The sequence below is a fragment of the Megascapheus bottae genome, chromosome 19 (genome assembly GCF_031878675.1).
Source record: "Megascapheus bottae isolate mThoBot1 chromosome 19, mThoBot2.hap1, whole genome shotgun sequence".
In the NCBI taxonomy this organism is placed as follows: domain Eukaryota; kingdom Metazoa; phylum Chordata; class Mammalia; order Rodentia; family Geomyidae; genus Megascapheus; species Megascapheus bottae.
In genome coordinates this window covers 35513949-35535217 of record NC_143527.1, presented here as the reverse complement: position 1 = coordinate 35535217, position 21269 = coordinate 35513949, and the positions used below count along the sequence as shown (strand labels likewise).

Here is a 21269-nt window from a genome sequence, read left to right as displayed (position 1 = left end):
TCAGGTTCTTCGTGGTTAATTGAAAATTGTTCTGCCCAGGCTGCCTGTGAACTAGGATCCTCAGATCTCAGCTTCCTGAGTAGGTAGGATTATAGATGTGAGCCACTGGCCCCTGACTGTGAAGTTGAGCATCTTCCAAGGCTAGAGAAAATGCCCCTAATATGTTCCATTAATTTATTTTAATTTATGGCTTTAAAGTGGGCTTTTGTGAATCCATGAGAAAGCCACATTTTTGTTGCATAGAAAGTGAAGGCTGGTATTACGAGGGGCCAGTAAATGTCTGCCGCTTGGTTACTGCTCCTAATCGGTGCACTGGAACAGAGGGATGTTAACCTTGAGCATGTTCCCAGCAGTCCATCTAGAAGCTTCAGAAAGCTAGATGCCTCTTCTCTGATAAAACTGAGTATGTTGATTTATTCCTTGTGCTCAAGTAGCAGTTTTCAGCACTGACGAAATTAAAGCAGGGAAACACACTGACGTGGCTTCTTTGAAGCTGCGTAATAAGGTTTCTGGAAAGAATGTGGGGAAGAATAGCACATAGGAACAATCTCTGGAACTCAATGGCGCCATGTCTCTCTTCTTGCAGGTTAGCTCTACTCTGGTATCATACCGTTGTCCGCCCATTTTTCGCCTTGGATGGCAGTGATAACAAAGCAGGGCTTGAGGAAGCTAAGGAAATTCTCCTCAAAAAAGAGGCTGCCTATCCAAATTCTTCCCTCTTTATGTTTTTCAAGGGACGGATCCAGCGACTAGAGGTAAGGCACCTTTTTTTCTTTTTCCTCCAGGAAAGCCTGTGATGATCAGATCTTGGATCGCTGCTTGGGAGCTAATGTTGATGAGCCAGAGTGTTGTGCTCTGGAACACTCTGTTCTTGTGCCTGTCACTGCATCATTGCAGAGGAATACTCTTCCAGGAAGCCAGGATGTTAGTCAGTTACCTTCTGTTCAGGCATGTGGGCGAAGCTGGGTGAGAGTCCTCATTCAGAATGAGAATGATTGGCGTACTTACCATGTAAAAGCAAGGGAGCATTACTAAAGTCCTTAGGTGGAAAACAAAAACACAGCTTACCCTTCTATAAGCTGCTAGTAATTGATCCCTAAATTTTGATCTTAGCTAGCAGCTGATTCATGCCAAAGTTGTTGTAAATGTCAGGACAGCATCAGCTTCAAAATAATAGTAGCTTTTTTTCTATTTGTCTTTGCGTGTATTTAATTTGGCTAGATACTGTGTAAGAACTTCATACATAAAATCCCATCTGATTCTCAGATAGGCATAGATATAAAGTGGTATTTCAGGAGCCTGTGGCTCACACCTGTAAGCCTAGCTGCTCAGGAGACTGAGATCTCTGAGGATCAAGTCTGAAGCCCAGCAGAAAGCCTGTAAGACTCTAATCTCCACTAAACTACCCAAAACCCTGCTGAAAGTAGAGCTGTGACTCAAGTGGTAGAGAACTAGCCTTTAGCAAAAGAATCTCAGGGATAATGCCTAGACCCTGAGTTCAAGTCCCAGGAACCACATACACCCCAAGAGTGTAAGAAAAACCAAAACAGCCAGGCACTGGTGACTCAGACTTATAACCCTACCTACTTGGGAGGCTGTGATTGTTGTAATGGCAGTTCAAGGTCAGCCTAGTCAGAAAAAAGTTTGGGAGACACTTTCTCAATGAAGACTACAAGCAAGAGCCTTGGCAAATGCCTGGAATACTATCAGAAAGCCTAACAGGCAGGCATGAACCTAGGCAGGAAATTAGAGCATATCTCAAAATAGGGCCAGAGGATAGCTCAGTTGTAAGAGCACCTGCTTGGGAAGTACCAAGCCCTGAGTTCAAATCTCATACTGACTAAAGAAAACAGGGCTTCTAATAAATTCCTGAGCTATCCCAGCCCTGAGCCCAGCCTCCCAATCCAAAACCAGGTCATGTCCTGGCTCATGGAGGCTTACCTCCTGGCATCTTTGCTCAGAGGGTCAGAGCTGTGTAAGAAGATTAAAGAGAAGAGAGAAATCATACATATGAAAGAAGGTATCTATGAGGCCATGCATTTTCTTCCCAATAGTTATCAGTGAGTCAATGCAAGGCCTTAACATAAGATATCCCCCAGCGACCCCTCTCTCCTCACCCCTAAAAAATACTCTTGAGTATTTGGAAGATTTCCATAATGCATTTTTGGCATCTATATTCTCTAATTTATTTTTCCTTCATGAATAATACCTTGCAACATGAAGGCTCCCCAGCTTTAATTCTCTAGGACAGATAAATGTGAAGGCTTATTTTTTGGCAGCTAAAATTGATACATTTATAAGTACAACATAGTTCATAAAGTTGATTAGGATCTGACTTGCTTAAATTCATGTTCAAGTGTTTTTTTTGTTGTTTCTGCTTGGACTGTTTTCTTTGCCCTTGGACTCATGGGAAATTGGTTGTATTTCTTTTTTCTGTTATTAAAAATACAGGTCTGATCATCTCTTGTTCATTCAGGGTAGTTAATATTCTTTTTTCAAAGTTGGGGTCTCAACCCTGCTTGCAGGAAAAGTTTCTCTCCTATCTTGGGTTTATATAGTAGGGAGTAAAACTGAAATTAAGTTGGTACAGAATGAGTTGTTTCTTAGACCTAACTTTCTTAAAAGTACTACATGTCAGATTTTTTTTTCTTTTTTTTTTTTGCCAGTCCTAGGCCTTGAACTCAAGGCCTTAGCACTGTTCTTGGTATTTCTCAAGGCTAGAGCACTACCACTTGAGCCACAACACTATTTCTAGCTTTTTTTTTTTCTATGTATGTGGTACCAAGGAATCGAACCCAGGTCTTCATGCATGCCAGGCAAGCACTCAACCACTAGGCCAAACTCCCGGCCTACATGTCAGATATTTCTATACATTGATACTGGTGATGCCTATATCAGTAATCTAGAACCTGAGATACTCTAAAATGTGAAACTTTTTGAGCACTATCACAATGCCAGAAGTAGCAAAGTCTTTACCTGACCTCATAGGAGGGTTGTAGTCAACCCACAGAAGCAGTAAAATGTTGTTTAGAATTACCTTTGGATGAACTAGGTGCTGATGGCTTACACATATAATCCTAACTACCCACAAGACTGAGATCTGAGGATCACAGTTCAAAGCCAGCTCAGGCACGAAAGACTTTGAGACTATCTTCAGTTGACTACAACGAAACCAGAAGCGTGCTATGGCTCAAAGTGGTAGAGCAAGTGATAAAAGCTCAGGGACAGCACCCAGGCCCTGTGTTGAAGCCCCACAACCTAAAAGAAAAATTGGGCCAGGAGTTTGGCCTAGTGGTAAGAGTGCTGGCCTAGCATGAACGAAGACCTGGGTTCAATTCCTTGGTACCAGATACGTAGAAAAAGCTGGAAATGGTGCTGTTGTTCAAGTGGTAGAGCTCTAGCCTTGAGAAAAGCCCAAGGACAGTGCTCAGGCCCTGAGTTCAAGCCCTAAGACTGGAAAAAAAATTACCCTTGGATCACACAAGTGAATTTCATGATTAAATTTGGGTTGTGTACCAAGATATCTATAGATATAGGTCAGTATTCCAAAATCTGATAAAAGAAAATCAAAATATATCCCCAAACATTTCAGAAATGAATACTTAGTCTGTATTATGTTCAGTAGCTTTGGGCTGATTGGAGGGGTATGAGCACCTGAAATTTAATGTGTGTGCAGCCCAGCCACAAGGTACCAGTGTTAGAATTTTCACCCCTGCCTTCCTTGATGAATGAATGTGTACTCTAAATTGTGTTTTGAAAATGCTGAACAGAAATCTAAAAGTCTGATTTATATTTTGTTATGCTTGACACTGTTAATTTTTCTTTTTAAAACCTTCCTTCCCTACCACTGCCCCCCCCCAAAAAAAAAATCTTGGGGAGAACTCAAGTAATGCTAAATGTAAGTGGTCATTTGTGATTGGGTGGTTGTAGAAATAATGGGATGATAGCGCTACAAAGATTCTCCTACAGGTGGCTTTTGGAAGTGCATAGTGGATTTTTGTGATTAGAGTGTAGATGGCAGGTCATAGAGCCTTCATGGTACAGCCCCTTGCTTCCTTCCCTCGTATTTGATGTGAAATGGAAGGATATAAGATCTCTTGATATTCTTCATTTAGTTGTTGTCTTGTAGCTAAGCAGATTAAGTGTGTGTGGGGGGGGGTTGTTGTTGTTGTTTGATTTTGTTATTTTTCTTCCTGAAGCTTAAACTCAGGATATGTGCAACTCTCTACCATTTGACCCATACCTCCTCTTGTGGCTTCTTGGGGTTGAATTGAATATAAGAATCATTAGTATTTATCTTTCTCTGGCTGGCTTTGAACCAGGATCCTTAGATCATAGCCTACTAAGTAGGTTGGATTACAGGCATGTGCCAGTGTCATCCACCTAATGAGGAGTGATTTTGTTTGGTTCTTTGCAAAGGCTCAGAGGATGAAAGAATCTTAAGGCTTTCTTGAAATAGGATTGTTGCTATCTTCAAAGTGCACAGACACTGCAGTTCCCCCAAGTATTGCACTTGCCAAAGGTGGGATGGAGACTTTCACAGGTGCCCCAAGTTTTCATGGAAGACACAGGCTCAGTCATTGACTTGCTTACAAAAGAGCTTTCTTTCTTGTCAGTGAGCATTTATTTAGTGAATATAAGAGCCCCTTAGATCCTTTTATAGCCATCCATGGCACTTGGTAACTCCAAATTAGGTAGGTGCATTTCTTTTATCACTTTTTTTATCTTCAAGGATGCAGAATCCTCCATACTGTTTGGACAGCTGCTTTGGTGTAAACTTGCTCTCATGTAACATAACCAGATTAGTAGGTGACCGCCAATTCCATTTTGGTATACTTATTCTTTATGAGTCATATGCAGTCGCCGGCTTTCTCTTTGTATTTGATTACTCGCTTTCTACAAGCTTTACCCTTCATTGTTTGGGACAGGGAAGCAAGTTTTCTTGAGCAGATCTGCAGTTGCCACTTATACAAACGTTTCAGGCAAAGCTGTGTGCTTAGACTGTGTGCTTGTAGCCCTGCTTTTATCTGACTGCACAATTTTTTTTTCCCTCACTGCCCCTCTGGTCTCAGCAGCAAATCTGTGCCACCTACCTCCTGCCTCCTTACCCTGCTGGTGGTATTATCTTACAATTTATACTGTCTTCTGTGTGACTGAGCTCATCATAAGGAATAACTGCACCAGTGCCTACCTAGCACATGGTGACCTCGGGCTACGTGATGGTGAGTGAGATCATGGCTGCTGATCTTGCTGAGTGGGAATTAGGGTGTGATGGCCTATTTTGATTGTCAACTTGATTGGATGACGGAATGCAAATCGTAGATTATTTCACCTCCTTGCGTCTGTGAAGATGTTTTTTGGAGAGAAGAGGACTGGACCTAAGCGATACTTGCATCCATTGATGGTTTCAAAATCTGAATATACATTTGAGAGGTGGTAGGACTGTGGAAATTGTTCAGAGCAAGTAGACTGCTGATGGCATGTCCTTTGTGGTTGTATCCTGCCCTATTCCACGCCCCCCACCACACCCATTGCCGCTGCACTCTACTTCCTGTCAGGCCTGATTGGAAGCTGGTCTGCCTCAGCTTCCCTCTCTCCACCCACTTACACACCATTCCAGATGGACTGAAGCCTCTGAAGCCATGGGCAAAGAAATTCTCCCATAAGCCAATTATGACAGGTAATTATGGTCTTACCCAAACCTAAGTACTGACTATTCTTTTTCTACTGGGGAAGAAACTTACTTGGTTATTCGGGGCTGGCAATGAAGCTGGGACAACGATTGGCAGGTAGATGTGTGTGTAGCCACTGGAGCATATTGGTACCATCCAGGCATTTCCTTTTTCCTGAGCTTCCATAATGCAAATGAAGAAGTTGACCTACGGGTGGATTATCTAGCAGTGTTATTGAAGCTGTGGCTAAAGAGTAGAACAACAAAAAAAAGGAAATAAAACCATCAGGGACAAGGACAGCATTCAGGTCCTGAGTTCAAGGCGCTGAGTGGACTTGGCCCTGGGGGGCGGGGAATTCACTGATATACGTGTGATTAATGATTATTTTTCTCCTTTGATAGGGTTTAGAACTCTGGTCTTTTGAGCTTGCTAGGAAAGTGCAGTAAGATTTGAACCATACCTTTTACTTTAGTGGGTTTTATCCACCCCCCCATTCAGGTAAGGTCTTGAACTTTTTGCCTGGGCTGGTCTAGAACCAGAAGCCTCCTCTTTCTCCCTTCTACCTTTTAAACAGATGGAATTACAGGCATATACTAGCAAGCCTGTTTTTTTTTTTTTTTGTTTTTTTTTTTTTGCCAGTCCTTGGGGCTTGAACTCAGGGCCTGAGCCCTCTCCTTGGGCTTTTTTTTCCACAAGGCTGGCACTCTGCCATTCGAGCCAGAGCACCATTTCTGGCTTTTTCTATGTATATGATACCAAGGAATTGAACCTGGGTCTTCGTGCATGCTAGGCAAGCATTTTACCACTAGGCCAAACTCCTGGCCTCCTAGTTCGTTTCTTTTTTTGAGATAGAGATTCACTATTTTGTTTGTTTTAATTTTTGACTAGGCCTAGCTTTGACCTATGATCCTTCTCTCTACCTTTTAAGTGGCTGGGATTACAAATGTGCACCAGCACATCTGGTCATCTCTTGACTATTTTTGTAGTCTCACATTTACATTTGAACAAAAGATCTTAATTTCTCTCATGTTTTTCCTGTAAACAGTTTTGATTTACACATGTTTTTTTATTTTGTCAGTAATGGGGCTTGAACTCTGAGCCTAAGTATTGTACCTGAGCTCTTCATCTCAAGGCTAGCACTCTACCACTGGAGCCACAGCACTACTACACGTATTTTATTTCATTCAGTTTTAATCTACTTTGTAACATATGTTTGCACGTGTCTGGCACACAGTTTCATGTCTTATGTGATGTGACTAGCAAATACAACTAATTTCTTTTGCCAGTCCTGGGGCTTGAACTCAGTGCCTGAGTATTGTCCTTGAGCTTTCTCAAGGCTAGTGCTCTGCTACTTGAGCCACAGCACTATTTCTGGCTTTTTCTGTATATGTGGTATCAAGGAATCAAACCCAGGGCTTCATGCATGCTAGGTAAGCACTCTAACTCTAAGCCATATTCCGGCCTATGCACACATTTTTTAAGGAAATTACTTAATTGCTATTATGCAAAGTCTTGAGGACTCTTTACTTTGAAGCTGTCTCCTGAGCTTGAGCCCATATTTTGTGAGTATTCTGCATACTTGCCGTTTTAAAACCTTGTGATTGAGTTTGGAAACAGGTCTGAACCTAGCCCAGAAATGACCTGCTATGTATATTTGCTAAACAACTAAGAGTCATCTCTTGGCAGCAGATCTGTTGAACTGTGAATATTGTCATTGCCAGCTATAAGTGTTACTTCTTTAAGAAGAGAAGTTGGTTATCAGAGACCATCTTTTTCTTTTGTGGGGCATGAGAGAAAAGCCTGTATCTGAGGCTAGTTCCAAAAGAGAAGGTGTGTGTAAGTGTGTGTGTAATTTGTCTCAACACTGGGGATTGAATTTAGGTCCTTAGTTTGGCAGGCAAGTGCTCTATCATTTGAGCTAGGATCCCAGCTTGAGAAATGTCTGGACAATTGGGAGAAGAATGGCCTTCTCATTAGGTCCTGAATCAGATACAGTGATCCTTCAGTACCTATGGGAGGTCAGTTCCAGGATCATTTGCCAAAAAGCGATGGATGCTCAAGGTCTCTAAATAGAATAGGGCAGGCTTTGCATATGATCTATAGCCACACATTCTCACATATAACTTAAATAATCTCTATTAGTCTCTAGATTAAATACACAGGGTAAATAGGGGATGTGGGGGTTTTCCACTATTTAAGATATGACAAAAAAAGTCTATACTGAGGGGCCGGAAAAAAAGTCTATACTGAAAATGTTTTCAATCTGCATTTGCTTGACCCTGCAGATGGAAAACCAGAGGTAAGATTTGTGTTTAAATTCTGAGGTGCTGGCTAAAGAAACAACTTCATTTCTTTAGAGTTACATTTTATTTCAGAAGTGCTACTCTAAAGAATTGACTTAAATACATGTAAATGAGGTCAAACGAATGCATCCATGCAAAGCTCTGCTGTGGTGTCTGGGTAGACTTGAAAGCCCTTTCCACAGCTGGGGAAGGTCTCACGGGTCTAGTGGTACTTATCCCAGAGGGCCTAGAGGCCACGGGAAGAAGTGTGTTTGTGTGTGTCTGTCTCAGTCTATCTGAAGTGTGTATGTGTCTATGTGTTTGTGTGTATGTGTGTGTGTGTCTGTCTTCCTTTCCATCTTCCCATCTTCTTGTCTTCTGGCCTGCCTCCTTGCAGCCGTCAGTGTTGAGCCTGCATACCCAGGCCATTCAGGCTGTCAGGAGTAAGCATTGAGGGATGAGTAAAGATGGGTACCTTCTCCTATTTGAAATGATAGACATGGCCCTGTTTCTGGAGCCCTCAGTGCCATAATTGTCCTCTTGTTAGCAATTGCCTCATGTGTCTGTTTTTCTTAAAAGTTGTGTCATTCTTTAAGTATGACATAGACTCCAAACCAAATTTGAAGGTAGTAAAAGGATATTATATGACAAACCCTCCTTTCTGTAGTTTGAGGAAAGGGAAACATGAAAGTTGAAACAAATTTAAAAAGGCTGTGTCACTCTATGTGTGGCCTGCCGCTGTTCTGGGCCCTGCCTTCCCCTTGCCCTAGCCTTCCCTCCCCACGACCATATGACACCTTGGAGGACTGATCTTGACTTTATATTATCTGGCGTCCCACTTGCAGGGAAGTCTTCTGACCCCACAAAGCCCCATATGGCAGTTCCAGGGGTGCCTCTGAGTCTTGTTGAGGTTTGCTGGGAGAGATCCTTTTAAAATTGGCTATAGTGCTTTCGTGCTGTATTTTTTGTTGTTGTTGCGATCAAATTGTAATTTTATCTGGGCATGGTGGTGCCTGCCTCAAATTTGGGAGGCAGTGTCAGGAGGATTGAGTTTAAGCTAGCCCCAACAAAAGTAGCAAGCTCTTAGACAACATGCTGACTCAAAAAGGACTGAGGGTTCAGCTCAAATGATAGAGCACTTGCCTCACAAATACTAAGGCCCTGTCTTCAAGCCACAACACAGGAAAAATGAAAGCACTATGCTTTCTTTTCATCGCTTCCCCTCACCCTTTAGCCCACCCATTCATGATTCTAGAGGGACAGACAGTAGGGGAGGGTGGCTCCCTGATGATATTAGTTTTTCAGATGGAGAAAGGGAACCAGGCTTATAAGGAAGGGTCTTAGCTAGCAGAGCCCAGTGCAGGACCACACACAGAGGGCCCAGCCCTGCCCCCAACTCTGGACATGCTGCCATTGTCAGAGTTGTCCAGTGGTAGAGCTGTTCTGACCAACCTTGTCAGCATGATGTAATGTTGTTATTTATAGGATCAGGAAACAGGCCATGCAGGAAGAGAAATCACCCTGGGAGGTTCTGTTAATTGTAGTCTTCAATTTCTTCATCCTACAGTTCCCTTAATTACTTTAGGCACCAAAATACATAAATAAATAAATAATAGGGGAGGTTGCCATTTATTCTTAGAAGTACAGAAAAGGAGAGATTGATTTCATCTGCTGTAGGAGAAGATGGAGGGTGTATTTATTTTCTAGTGAGATAAATTCCACTTTTTGTGGTTTAATGACTGTTCGCTGGAATGAGAGGGTAATAGCAGCTCAAATTGATGAGGAAAATGCCCCATTCTCCTCCCAGCCCATCTTTCAGGCTGTGAGGTTGAAAAGTGAGTGGAAGACTGATATTGATTCCCCCCCCCATGCATCCACATCCCTAAGCGGATGAGCTTTCTCTTCCCTCTGTCAGCTGTGGTCCTAAGGGTGAAAGTCAAGTGCATAATCCATTGCCAGATGCCCTTGGGGAAACCATTGCTAAAGCCATTTTGCAGCTCAGCAGTGTGTTGTGCAGCAGTCCATGGAAGTGGGTTTTACCTCATGGCTTTCCTAAAGGTCACAAGCAGACCCTCTCACTTAAAAACGTGTGTGTGAGTTATATTTTAAAGATGTTAAGCAGCTTCAGAAAATAACCCAGTTATTACATCCTAAGCTTTCTTTTGTTACTTCAATTTAATTTGAAACCTTTCATCTGCATGAGTGTAAATGTAGTGTATGTATTTTGGTTACAAATCACAAATGTTCATGTGCATTTAAATAGTCTCTATGAATAACAGGTGTATAGGTGGAAGTGTTTAGATTTCCATTGTGTTGGTAACTTGGTATTTTCTTGGGTAAGAAATTATTGCTGGGATTACTGATTATTGCTTCCCAGTATTTCACTGTGGTAGCAGCGGAATCTGTCATATCTTTCATAATGATATAACCATAGATAGTAAGGCTAAAAGAACATGAACAGCCCTGTAATGCTTCTTAAATGTTAAGTGTTGTACTAAAAAAAATCAGGCTAGAGTATAGCAATTAAGTCTTTTGTACCTGATACTGGATTAAAGCAGTCTAAAGATAGTAATATTTTAGAAACTAAAAGGACACTCAAGTTCTTACATCAAAAACCTTGATATTAAGATGGTAATTCTTCCCTCACTGAATTATAGATCCCTATCAAGTTTCAGGGTGTTCTCTATTAGAATTGCAGTGTGGGCTAGATGCTCTTGGCTCGTGTGTACAACCTTTGCTACTAAGGAAGCAGAGACCTGAGACTGCAATCAGGATTTAAAGCCAGACTGGTTAGACATAACTGAAAGACTCTTTAATAAACCACCAAGATAGCTGTAAGTGGAAGACTGGCTCAACTAGTAGAGCATCAGCTTTGAGTTAAAAAATCCAAGGTTCTGATTTCAAACCCTAGAACTGGCACACACGTAGAAAACTGCAACTTGGATACTTGAGATACAATTCAGTGGTAGAGCACTTACCATTCATGAAGCCCTAAGTTTGATTCTAAGGACTGCCAAAAACAAAACCAAACCACAGCTTACTTTGTAGAAACTAGCCATTTCAAGGGACCCAGAATAGCTTTAAAATAGTCTTGAAAGGGCCGGGAGTTTGACCTAGTGGTTAAAGTGCTTGCCTAGCATGCATGAAGACCCGGGTTCAATTCCTTGGTACCACATACATAGAAAAAAAGCCAGAAGTGGTGCTGAGGCTCAAGTGGTAGAGCTCTAACCTTGAGAAAGTCCAAGGACAGTGCTCAGGCCCTGAGCTCAAGCCCAGGACAGGCAAAAATCAAAAAAAAAATAGTCTTGAAAAAGCAAAGTTGGAAGATTGATGATTCCAATCTTAAAAATGTACTGCATAGGGGCCAGGAGTTTGGCCTAGTGGTAGAGTGCATGCCTAGCATGCATGAAGACCCGGGTTCGATTCCTCAGTACCACATACATAGAAAAAAAGCCAGAAGTGGTGCTGAGGCTCAAGTGGTAGAGCTCTAACCTTGAGAAAGTCCAAGGACAGTGCTCAGGCCCTGAGCTCAAGCCCATGACTGGCAAAAAAAAATGTACTGCATAATAATCAAGATAGTGTGGTATATTGGCACAAGAATAAGCATAGCTCGACGAGAGCCAAGAAAGAAACCTTACACTTGAGGCTAAACAACTTTGAGCAAGGGCACCAAAATAAATCAATGATTAAAAAAATATTTTCAACAGATAGACAAATAGTACTGAAATGGCTAAATATCCACAGGAAAAATAATGTAGTTGAGCCCTTTGTTTTATTTCTTAACTCAGAGCACAGCCCTAAATGTAGAGTCTAATACCATAAAACTCTTGGGTTAGGCGGCAGTTTCCTACACATGTTTCTTAAATGTAGAGACAAAAGGGAAAGTAGGTAGGAGTTCCATTAAAATGGAACACGGGTTTTAAACAAAACTATTTAAGGACGGAAAGAGAAGTTAGTAGGAGAGGTTATTTGCTTGTGTTATATCTGATAAAGGGCTTGTACAGAGAATATGTAAACAACTGTAACAATTCATTGATTAAAAAAGACAATGCAATTTCAAATTGAACAAAAGATCTGAATAGATATTTCTCCAGAGAAAATATGCTACTGGATAATCTACCACCATATCCAGATATCCATAAACCTTTAAAAAATGCAACTTTAAAGCACGTGTGAAGCTGACCCCCAGTGGCTCGCACTTACAAACCTAGCTAATCAGGTGTCTGGCTCTTCAGTTAAGCACCCAAAAGCCACAAGAAAAGATGTTGCTCAAGTGGTAGAGCCCTAATTTTGAGCAAAAAGTGCGTAGAGATGACATTCAGGTCCTGAGTTCAAGCCTTAGGCGCAGCACAGAAAAGAAGCCTGTAAGATATTACTCTAACCCCCAGTCTAACTGTAATAATGGCAATAAAGACAATAACAAGTGTAGGCCAAAATGCAGAGATACAAGAGCCGCAATCCATGGCTGGTGAGAAGGTAATGTGGTATCGATACTTGGAAAGCGCTCTGGTTCTCTTCAAGATCTTAAATGACCTGGCAGTTCTACTCCCTGCAAATCCTCATGTGCAGTGAGTATTGCTCAGAGCCAGTACTCAGGTGTTGATTGTAATGATAGTGGGCAATTAATACCAGTTGACTGCTGTTACAGTTTCACTACTAGAGATAAACAAGGAGAGAGTGGGTCAATAGGTGGACAGACTGAAGAAGGTGCAGCTAAGCTTAGAAATAGAGGTGCCAGAATGTAATGGAATCTTTCGTCAATGGTTCAACTCCCACAGCTAGGTAAGACCACCCAGGAGTGAGGGTATTTTCATGAATTCTTGGAAGTGAAAGAAACAGCTACCCACACCAGGAGCCCTTAGCTCAATGGCTGGGGAGGTCATGTGAAGTAGGGTGACACAGAACAACTGAGCTATTTGGACTGTTGGGGTCTTCAGTCTAGTCAGTGTATTTCCCTTCTTTTAGGTTTGAACTGCTTTTTTCATGTTTGACTGTGGATGTGATGCATGTGAATTGTTCTTGCAACTCTGCTCACACATTTTGGGCTAGACTTTCCCCTGCATCAGACCATCTTTCTGTTCCATTTATTTATCTGTTAGGGACATTATTCGCACACATTGCACAGTTGTAATTTGTTCTTATTCCTGTTGTTTCTTGCTTTCCTGATGTGAAGTCCTAAGGAAGAGTGACATGTGGTGTGCGTTGTTTTTGTTTTTTTTCCTGGTACTGGGCCTGAACTCAAGACTTGGGCTCTGTACCTGAGCTGTTTGGCTCAAGGCCAGCGCTCTTCTACTTGAGCCACAGCTTCATTTTTTACTGGTTAATTATATGTAAGAGTCTCATAGACTTTCCTATCCAGGATTGCTTAAAACTTCGATCCTCAGATCTCAGCCTCCTGACGAGCTAGGATTACAGGCATGAATTATTGGCACTTGGGTTTTTTTTTTTTTTTTGCCAGTCCTGGGCCTTGAACACAGGGCCTGAGCACTGTTCTTGGACTTTCTCAAGGCTAGAGCTCTACCACTTGAGCCTCAGCACCACTTCCGGCTTTTTTCTATGTATGTGGTACTGAGGAATCGAACCCGGGTCTTCATGCATGCTAGGCAAGCACTTTAACCACTAGGCCAAACTCCCGGCCCCTACTTGGTTTGGTTTTATGAAATAGTTTTCTTCACATTCATCTTCACTGTCACTAGTGCTTCTGTGACCATTTTCGTAGTATATTTTTGTCACGTATTTTTAATGATTGTGGATTTTCCATGCTGAAGCACATCGTTGTGAATTCTGTGCATTTCACTTTTGTTACTGTGGGAAGTCCTCATTACTCTGGATTTTTTTCCTTTTCTGTTTCAGTTTTGAGATGGGAGAGTGGTAACTTTTAGGTATTTTGAACTTTTAGGCATGATTTGAGCCATGCCCCAGTCTTTTTGCTTGTCATCTGTTCTTTTCAGATGGCATATTACACTTCTTCCTGGGGCTAGCCTGGCATCGTAGCCCCTCCTACCTTCACCGGCCTCCTAAGTAGTTGGTATTACAGATATGAGCCACCAGTTTTCACCTCTGATTTTCTTTTTGTTTTTAGAAAACATGTTTGTTGTGAGAACTTGCCCACATACAGCTTCTGACTTTATTTATTTATTTATTTATTTACTTTTGCCAGTCCTGGGCTTGGGCTCAGGGCCTGAGCACTGTCCTTGGGACTTTCTCAAGGCTAGCACTCTACTACTTGAGCCTCAGCACCACTTCTGGCTTTTTTCTATGTATGTGATACCGAGGAATCGAACATGGGTCTTCGTGCATGCAAGGCAAGCACTCTACCACTAGGCCAAATTCCTGGCCCCTGAGTTTTATTTATTTATTTTATTTTATTTTATTTATTTATTTATTTATTTTTTTGCCAGGCCTGAGCTCTGTCCTTGGACTTTCTCAAGGCTAGAGCTCTACCACTTGAGCCTCAGCACCACTTCCGGCTTTTTCTATATATGTGGTACCAAGGAATCGAACCAGGGTCTTTGTGCATGCTAGGCAAGCACTTTAACCACTAGGCCAAACTCCCAGCCCCTGAGTTTTATTTTTAATGTATATTTTAAGAAGAATGTTGGAATAGAAGTCTGTAAATGTGGCTTTAGCTTTGTTATAAAAAAGTTTTTAAGATATACTTCCAAATGGTTGCTGTCTCACAGGTCTAACCTTTTTAATGTGACAAATCACGGCTATCAACTCTGCTGTGGAGTAGAGTTTTCTTCCCCAGATTACTGATTTGATAGACTACTACTGCATGTCCCATGAAAAGGGGCTTCATGTCAATTTAGGGGGGAAGTCCTGGGGCTTTGTGGGAACTTTAAGGGATGTTATTAAATTGTGTAGGAATGCCATGTTCCGTTTATCTGTTACGGGAAAAGTGTTATACCACAGATTGTAAAACTAATAGGACATTCTTTAAGAAGTGGTAGATCAATTTTATTTCTTCTTCAAATGGTATAGCTTTATGAACAAATGAAAGACTGCTAAATCAAGTACTTTAAAGGGATGTATTTTCTAGTTTGTGAATTATATCTCAATCTGTTACCAAAAGAATTCTGGTTATTTTAAGAATATGTATACGTACACATACTCACTCACACACACACTTAAAAAAAGAAAACAACAAGAAAAAAACCCTGACAGAGGAGCTTGCCTGTTCGACATCCCTTCAGAGGAGACTTTCTAAGGTCAGCTTTCTGGTTATGACTTCTGTCTGTTTCTCTCCTAGGAGCCTCTGTGCACATTCGATTGTGTCTCCATCCCCAGTTTGCCTATTTCCCTGGAATTACAGCCTTCTTTTGAATAATGTAGGCGTGTTTCTAGACTACTAGATTCACTACTTTTTTGGATTTCGGTTTTTCTGCGCTCGTTCTTTGTATTAGCCTCTTGAATATTGTTTTCATTTTTTCTTACAACATCTTTAATATGAGTGCATTTCTTTTAAATTTCCTGTTTTTTTCCCAAATTCCCATGTGATGGTGAAAGGTATTTTGGTGCAGTGGTACACATTGATCAGGCTTTACCTTATCACCAACTCTTGGGCTGTAGGTGTAGCTCACAGGTAGAGCACTAGTCTGGCATTATCAAGGCCTGGGGTTTGATTCTTAGCACTGAAAAGAGAAAAAGGAGCTGTTCTTTCTGGCTGGACTGAGCTACTGAGCCTGAACCCTCCTCTATAGAAAGAGGACAGCAATTGCCATCCAGAGTGGAAGCTAGCCTTCAAGAAAGTCATTTGATTTCCCTCCTTGGAATGATTAGTACGCGTCTAGGGTTTTCCTAGCAGAGGAATCCAAAAGTTCAAAAACTATGTGCATATGACCATATAGGATGAGGCTAAGCAAAATGGGAAACAAGGGATTTATCCTTGTGGTGGTGGTTTTTAATGTACTATGTGAAGTTTAAAAAAAAATGGAGCCAGGTGAGGTGGTTCAGGCCTGTAATTCTAGCTACTCAGGCGGTTGAGATCTGAGGATCACGGTTCAAAGTCAGCCTGGGCAGTAAAGTCTGTGAGACTCTTATCTCCAATTAATCACCAGAAAATCAGAAGGGGTGCTATGGTTCAAGGGGTAGTGTGGTAGCCTTGAGCTGAAGCGCTCAAGAACAATGTCCAGATCCAGAGTACCTGGACTGACAAAAGTACCATGACTGACAAAAAAAAATGCAGCCTGAGAATATAAACCCACTAAAGGCATGGAGACAGGTAGGGTTGCCTGCATTTAGACAGAACAGGCTGTCAACTCAGTGGCCTTCAACAAAGCCTTCAGGTGGTCTCTGACCCAGCAGCACTGCTTGGCCACCTTTTCAGGGGCTCAGCTAAGAGCAGCACACATTGACACTTTCACCATGCCAAGGAGGGAAGACCAGCTAGGTAAAGAAGCAGCATTGTTCCCAGGCTGTTGAATCACCTCCCTGTAATCCATATCAGAAGGCAAACTTTCAGTGACTATGTCCCATTAAAGTTGATACTGAGAAGAGCAAGGCGGAGTAACTACTTACTAGAATTGTCTGTAGGAGATCTGTATCTTCTAACAGCCAATGTAAGGACTCAGAAAGGCCTTACATCAGAAATTTGCACAGAGCAGGATAAGCAAGTGAAGACCCCCAGATTGTCCCCGTGGCATAAATGACGGAGTGTAATTCACCAATCTGCTTTCATGTGTGTAGTCAGCAGCAACAAACCATACTCCTGGTCCCCTTCTTTGGTGTGCACTGAAATGCACTACTCTTCCTAGAATATTGATCTCAAAGTCAGTAGCACTTTAGTGTCTCTTGAGTCCCTTTCCTGTTTCATGTTCATGTTGAATAGTCACTTTTGCTGCTTCTCTTGTTTTTCCTTTGGTACTCAAAGGTTGAACTCAGGGCTTCACCCTGGCAAGGCGAGTAGTCTTAGCCCTTAAGTCACACCTCCAGGCTTCTTTTGATCAAATTTTCCAATAGAGCATCATATTTTTATCCTAGCTGGCATGACCCCGTGCTCTCCTCTTTATCTCCTCAGTAACTAGGATGGCAGGCATACTCAGAGCACTTAGCTGTTGGTCAAGATAGGATTTCACTAACTTTTTGCCTGAGATGGCTGAGAGCCAGAATCTCTTTAGTCTCCGCCTCCCATGTATCTGGGATTATAGGTGAGTAGTCAGCTTTCTTGTAAATGAATTTGTATTAAGTAGTGATGAGTTCAGTGCCTCTTCTTTCTGCCCTTCTCACATGCTGTATTCCCTTCCCTGTCTTGAACCCACAACCATGTTCTCTCCCAAGAAATACTGTATCTCCAACTGGACTTCTGTTTTTGCTCTTTGTGTCTTAGTCTCTGTTCTTGCCACTCTTAAGTGGCCCTGTAAGCACAATTAAATTTAAATAAAGTTTAAGCCTCATTATCAAAGCCCTAATTCTTTTAGTGGCCTCCAAGACCCTAGAAGAACTGACTCCTGGTACCTCTGCAACTATTGTCCTCCCCTGTGTCCATCTCTGCTGTCCTCCTGCCTCATAGCTGCCTTCTTACCTCAAATACATAGGGCACACTGCTGCCTCTGGGCCTTTGTACCTCTGCGCCCCCTGCCTAGGACATTTTTTTTTCCTCCTACATCGGTTTCTGTTATGGACTCAACTTCGAGGGCTGGATGTCATCTTTGGGGAACCCTCTCCTGAGCCTTCCCTCGAGTCTGGCCAGTCTCATTGCTCTCCATATTTCCTGCCCGCTTCATGACCAATTCCAATCCTCGTGGAGTACACCTGTGTGAAATCCTTATTGTGCATTGTCTGTCCCCGTTAGAATGAGAGTGTACATTCCAGGAGACCAACTCTGACTTTTCTTCAGCACCTATAAATCTTTACTTCTTTTTCAAATGCCTGTGCCTGGCGCAGAGTTGTGTGTATGAAAACTTAAGTCTCTTGTACTTCCTCTTTCACATGTACAGTAATGATGTCTCTATAGTTACAGGATCCCAGAAATTTGTAGCATATTGAATGTGTCCCTAATTATCAAAAATTCAAGGATTCCACATCCATGGAACTATCAAAAGGTCTCTCTGAAGGACATTCTAAACATAACTTTAAACCTAAGCATATCCAGGAAGACAGAATTGATCAAAACACTTAAATAGATAAGCAGCAATCTAAGATACACACATGGTCAATAACACCAAGCTCACGGTAACAAAGAAAATGCAAACTAAAACAATACGAGAAAAATGATTGGTTTACATTAAAAGCATTTGGTATTAAAAGGCACAGGAAAGCCTGCCCCCAGACACTGCTGACTCAGATAATTTGTTCCAATCTTTGCAGCCTAGGATCTAGTCTTTGGTTTTCTATGTGGTCTGAGTGACTTAGATGGCCCTGTAGAGACACATACCTAGAAATAAGTATGTTCACAGAGTGGCAGACACGGCACATGTCCATCTTTGCTGCCTGAAAGAACAGCCCTGGGGTTGGTTTGCAGTGGGGCTGTCACTACAAATGTGCCTTGCTCAGATTGGGCCCTCACCACTCTTACACCCAAGAAGGGTGCTTCTCGGCTGGCACCGTGTTCCATATGGCAGTATAGGCCTATATATTCCCCAGTGCCACCATTGCCCCCCCAAAAACAATATTCCTGCAGGATGGGGTTAGCTTCTACATGTATCTTAATCACAGAAGGTGCTGGGCTACAAGTTCAAGCCAGGGAGCTGACATGCTGCTTCCTTCTAAGGCTAGAGGCTCATGTCTGCTCCTGGCTTTTCTCTCTATCCATGGTTTGCTGCCCCCCTTTGCCATTCCTTGGCATGCAGAGTCCTCACTCTGACCTCTGCCTTCAATTGCTTGTCCTCTGTGTGCCTGCGCTAGAGTCCAAAGGCTCTGTTGAATGAGGACACAGGCCATAATGAATTAGGCCCCGTTACCTCATGTAACCTTAGCTGACCACACCTGCATGGTTTCATGTTGTGAGGTCTGGGGCGGGGAGGACTTTACCCCGTGCATATGAACGATCCATATGAGTTGGCAGTCCCTGCCAGGGAGTCTTTCCACCAGTGTGGATCCCCTCTCCCCTCCTTCTTTCCCTTCTCTTCCTTTTCATAGAGATGCCACTGATGCTCTAGTCGCCTACGAACATGACCTGCAGATTCTCCCAGCCCTGAAGACAGTGCACTTGAGCCACACAGGGAAAGTGGCCAGGCACTTAGGAGAGGGTGTGTTGGGGTTGAGGGCCTTGTGAGCCTTCCCTCCCTCCCTCCTCTCTTCCTTCCTTTTTATCCCTCCCCCTCTCCTACTTCTGCTCCCCTCTTCCCCTTCCTCCTCCCTCCTCCTTCCCTTCTTCCCCCCCCCACATGCTCTTTTCTCTTTTGCTCTCTCACACTTTCACAACCCCAAGCTGATCTAAAATGTGTGATCGTTCTGTCTCCACTTCCCAAGTACCAGAATGACTGGTGTATACCACTGTATTTGGCCTTATTTTGTTCTTTTTTCATATATTTTTTATTGTAATTAATAGAAGGGTTACATGATATTTGGCAGATAGAAGGTGCATTAATTCCCATATATTGATACCCTTTCACATGTCTTGGTCCCCATTTCCCTCCCCCCATCCCCACCCCTCATCTTGTTTTCCCCCCTTCCCTATCCAATTTCAAATAACCAAATACAAATATATCCAATATATCAGGTAACAAAGTGAGATACTGTAACAATATGAGATAACCGAGGGACAGCAAAAGAGATAAGAGATAACATAGTACCTTAAGATTCAACGCAATACCCATCAATATCCCAATGTCATTCTTTAAAGAAATAGAAGAGGCAATCCAAAATTTCATATGGAATAATAAAAGACCCCGTATAGCAAAAACACTTCTTAGCAGAAAGAACAGCACAGTAGGAATTTCAATTCCAAACTTTAGACTCTATTACAGAGCTATAATTATCAAAACAGCTTGGTACTGGCACAAGAACAGGCCTGAAGACCAATGGAATAGAACTGAGGACCCAGATATTAAACCACAGACCTATGGCCACCTAATCTTTGACAAGGGAGCCAAAAAAATAGACTGGAAGAAAGCCTCTTCAACAAGTTGTGCTGGCAGAACTGGCTAAGCACCTGCAGAAAACTAAAGTTGGATCCTTCTTTGTCACCCTGCACTAGAATTAACTCCAAATGGATCAAAGACCTGGAGGTAAAAGCCGACACTCTGAAAACTTATTTTGTTCTTAACTCATAAATTCTGCTTTGTGTCTTACGTTTTGGCTTTCTTGTTACTGCTTGAAATTTCTTTAAAAGAAGCCTGAGTTCCCAAGCCAGGAACTCCTCCTGTGGCAGCACTGACACTTCTTGGGAGATGTGTGTGAGAAGGGCATGGTGTCAAGGCCTCACCCCCCTGCCTTGAGAAGGCCCAGATGGGGGTCTCTCCCTCAAGGCCAGCCAGATGAGGGGACAGCGGGATGATCGTGCTCCCAGGCTAACTCCTGACAGACCGTGTGCACCTTATCATTTCACCTCATGTGCATTTAGAGGACTGCTTGCTTCTAGGAGTGAAGCCTTGCCTTGACAGATTCAGTCTAGACCAAGTCCCCCAAAGAACTGACCTTACCTCTGCTTCTACTTAATTTTTTCCCTGCAGTTCAGTGATGGAAGGAGCTTCAGGCTGTGGCATCTAGAGAGAAAAACTTGAGTGGAGCAAAGTGTAACATTGGTAGACTTGAGTCATGCTGACATTGAACATTATGCAGATTTTTTCTTGTTTCTTTTTTGTCTTTATTTTCTAAGGGCCTGGTACTGCAGTTTAAGGCCAGGGTGTTCTCTCTCTATTTTTCTGCACAAGGCTGGTGTTCAACCACTGGAGTCACCCTTGTCTTTCTGCTGGTTGATTGGAGAGAAGAATCTGTCCAGGGTGACTTAATAGGATTTGTCTTTCCCAACTGGCTTTGAACTTTGATCCTCAGATCTTAGACTCTGGAGAAGCTAGATGTAAGTTACTGGTGCCTGTCCAAAAAAATACTTGTGTGGGAACATTTTCATAAAATTATCATACCCTTAGGGAGCCGGGATTTGGCCTAGGGTAGGGTGCTTGCCTGGCATGAATGAAGACCTGGATTCAATTCCTCAGTACCACATACATAGAAAAGCCAGAAGTGGTGGAGTGGCTCAGGTGATAGAGCTCTAGCCTTGAGAATGCCCAAGGACAGTGCTCAGGCCCTGAGTTCAAGACCCAGGACTGGCCAAAAAAGTTATCATACACTTGGAAAATATTGGCTATGATCACTCAACCCTTCATGTTTTTTTTCTCCTTGTTTTATGTCTTCCTAAAGGACACCCCATGTA

General features: G+C 42.5%; 1 protein-coding gene across 1 annotated transcript in view; it reads left to right on the top strand.

Moving 5' to 3' along the window:
- Window positions 1–21269, top strand: part of Ttc39c (tetratricopeptide repeat domain 39C) — a 90437-nt gene that overhangs the window by 55028 nt on the left and 14140 nt on the right. The window contains exon 6 of the mRNA XM_090353328.1: window positions 587–755. Within this exon, the coding sequence (XP_090209454.1) occupies window positions 587–755 (169 nt within the window). The remainder of the gene's footprint in view (window positions 1–586; window positions 756–21269) is intronic.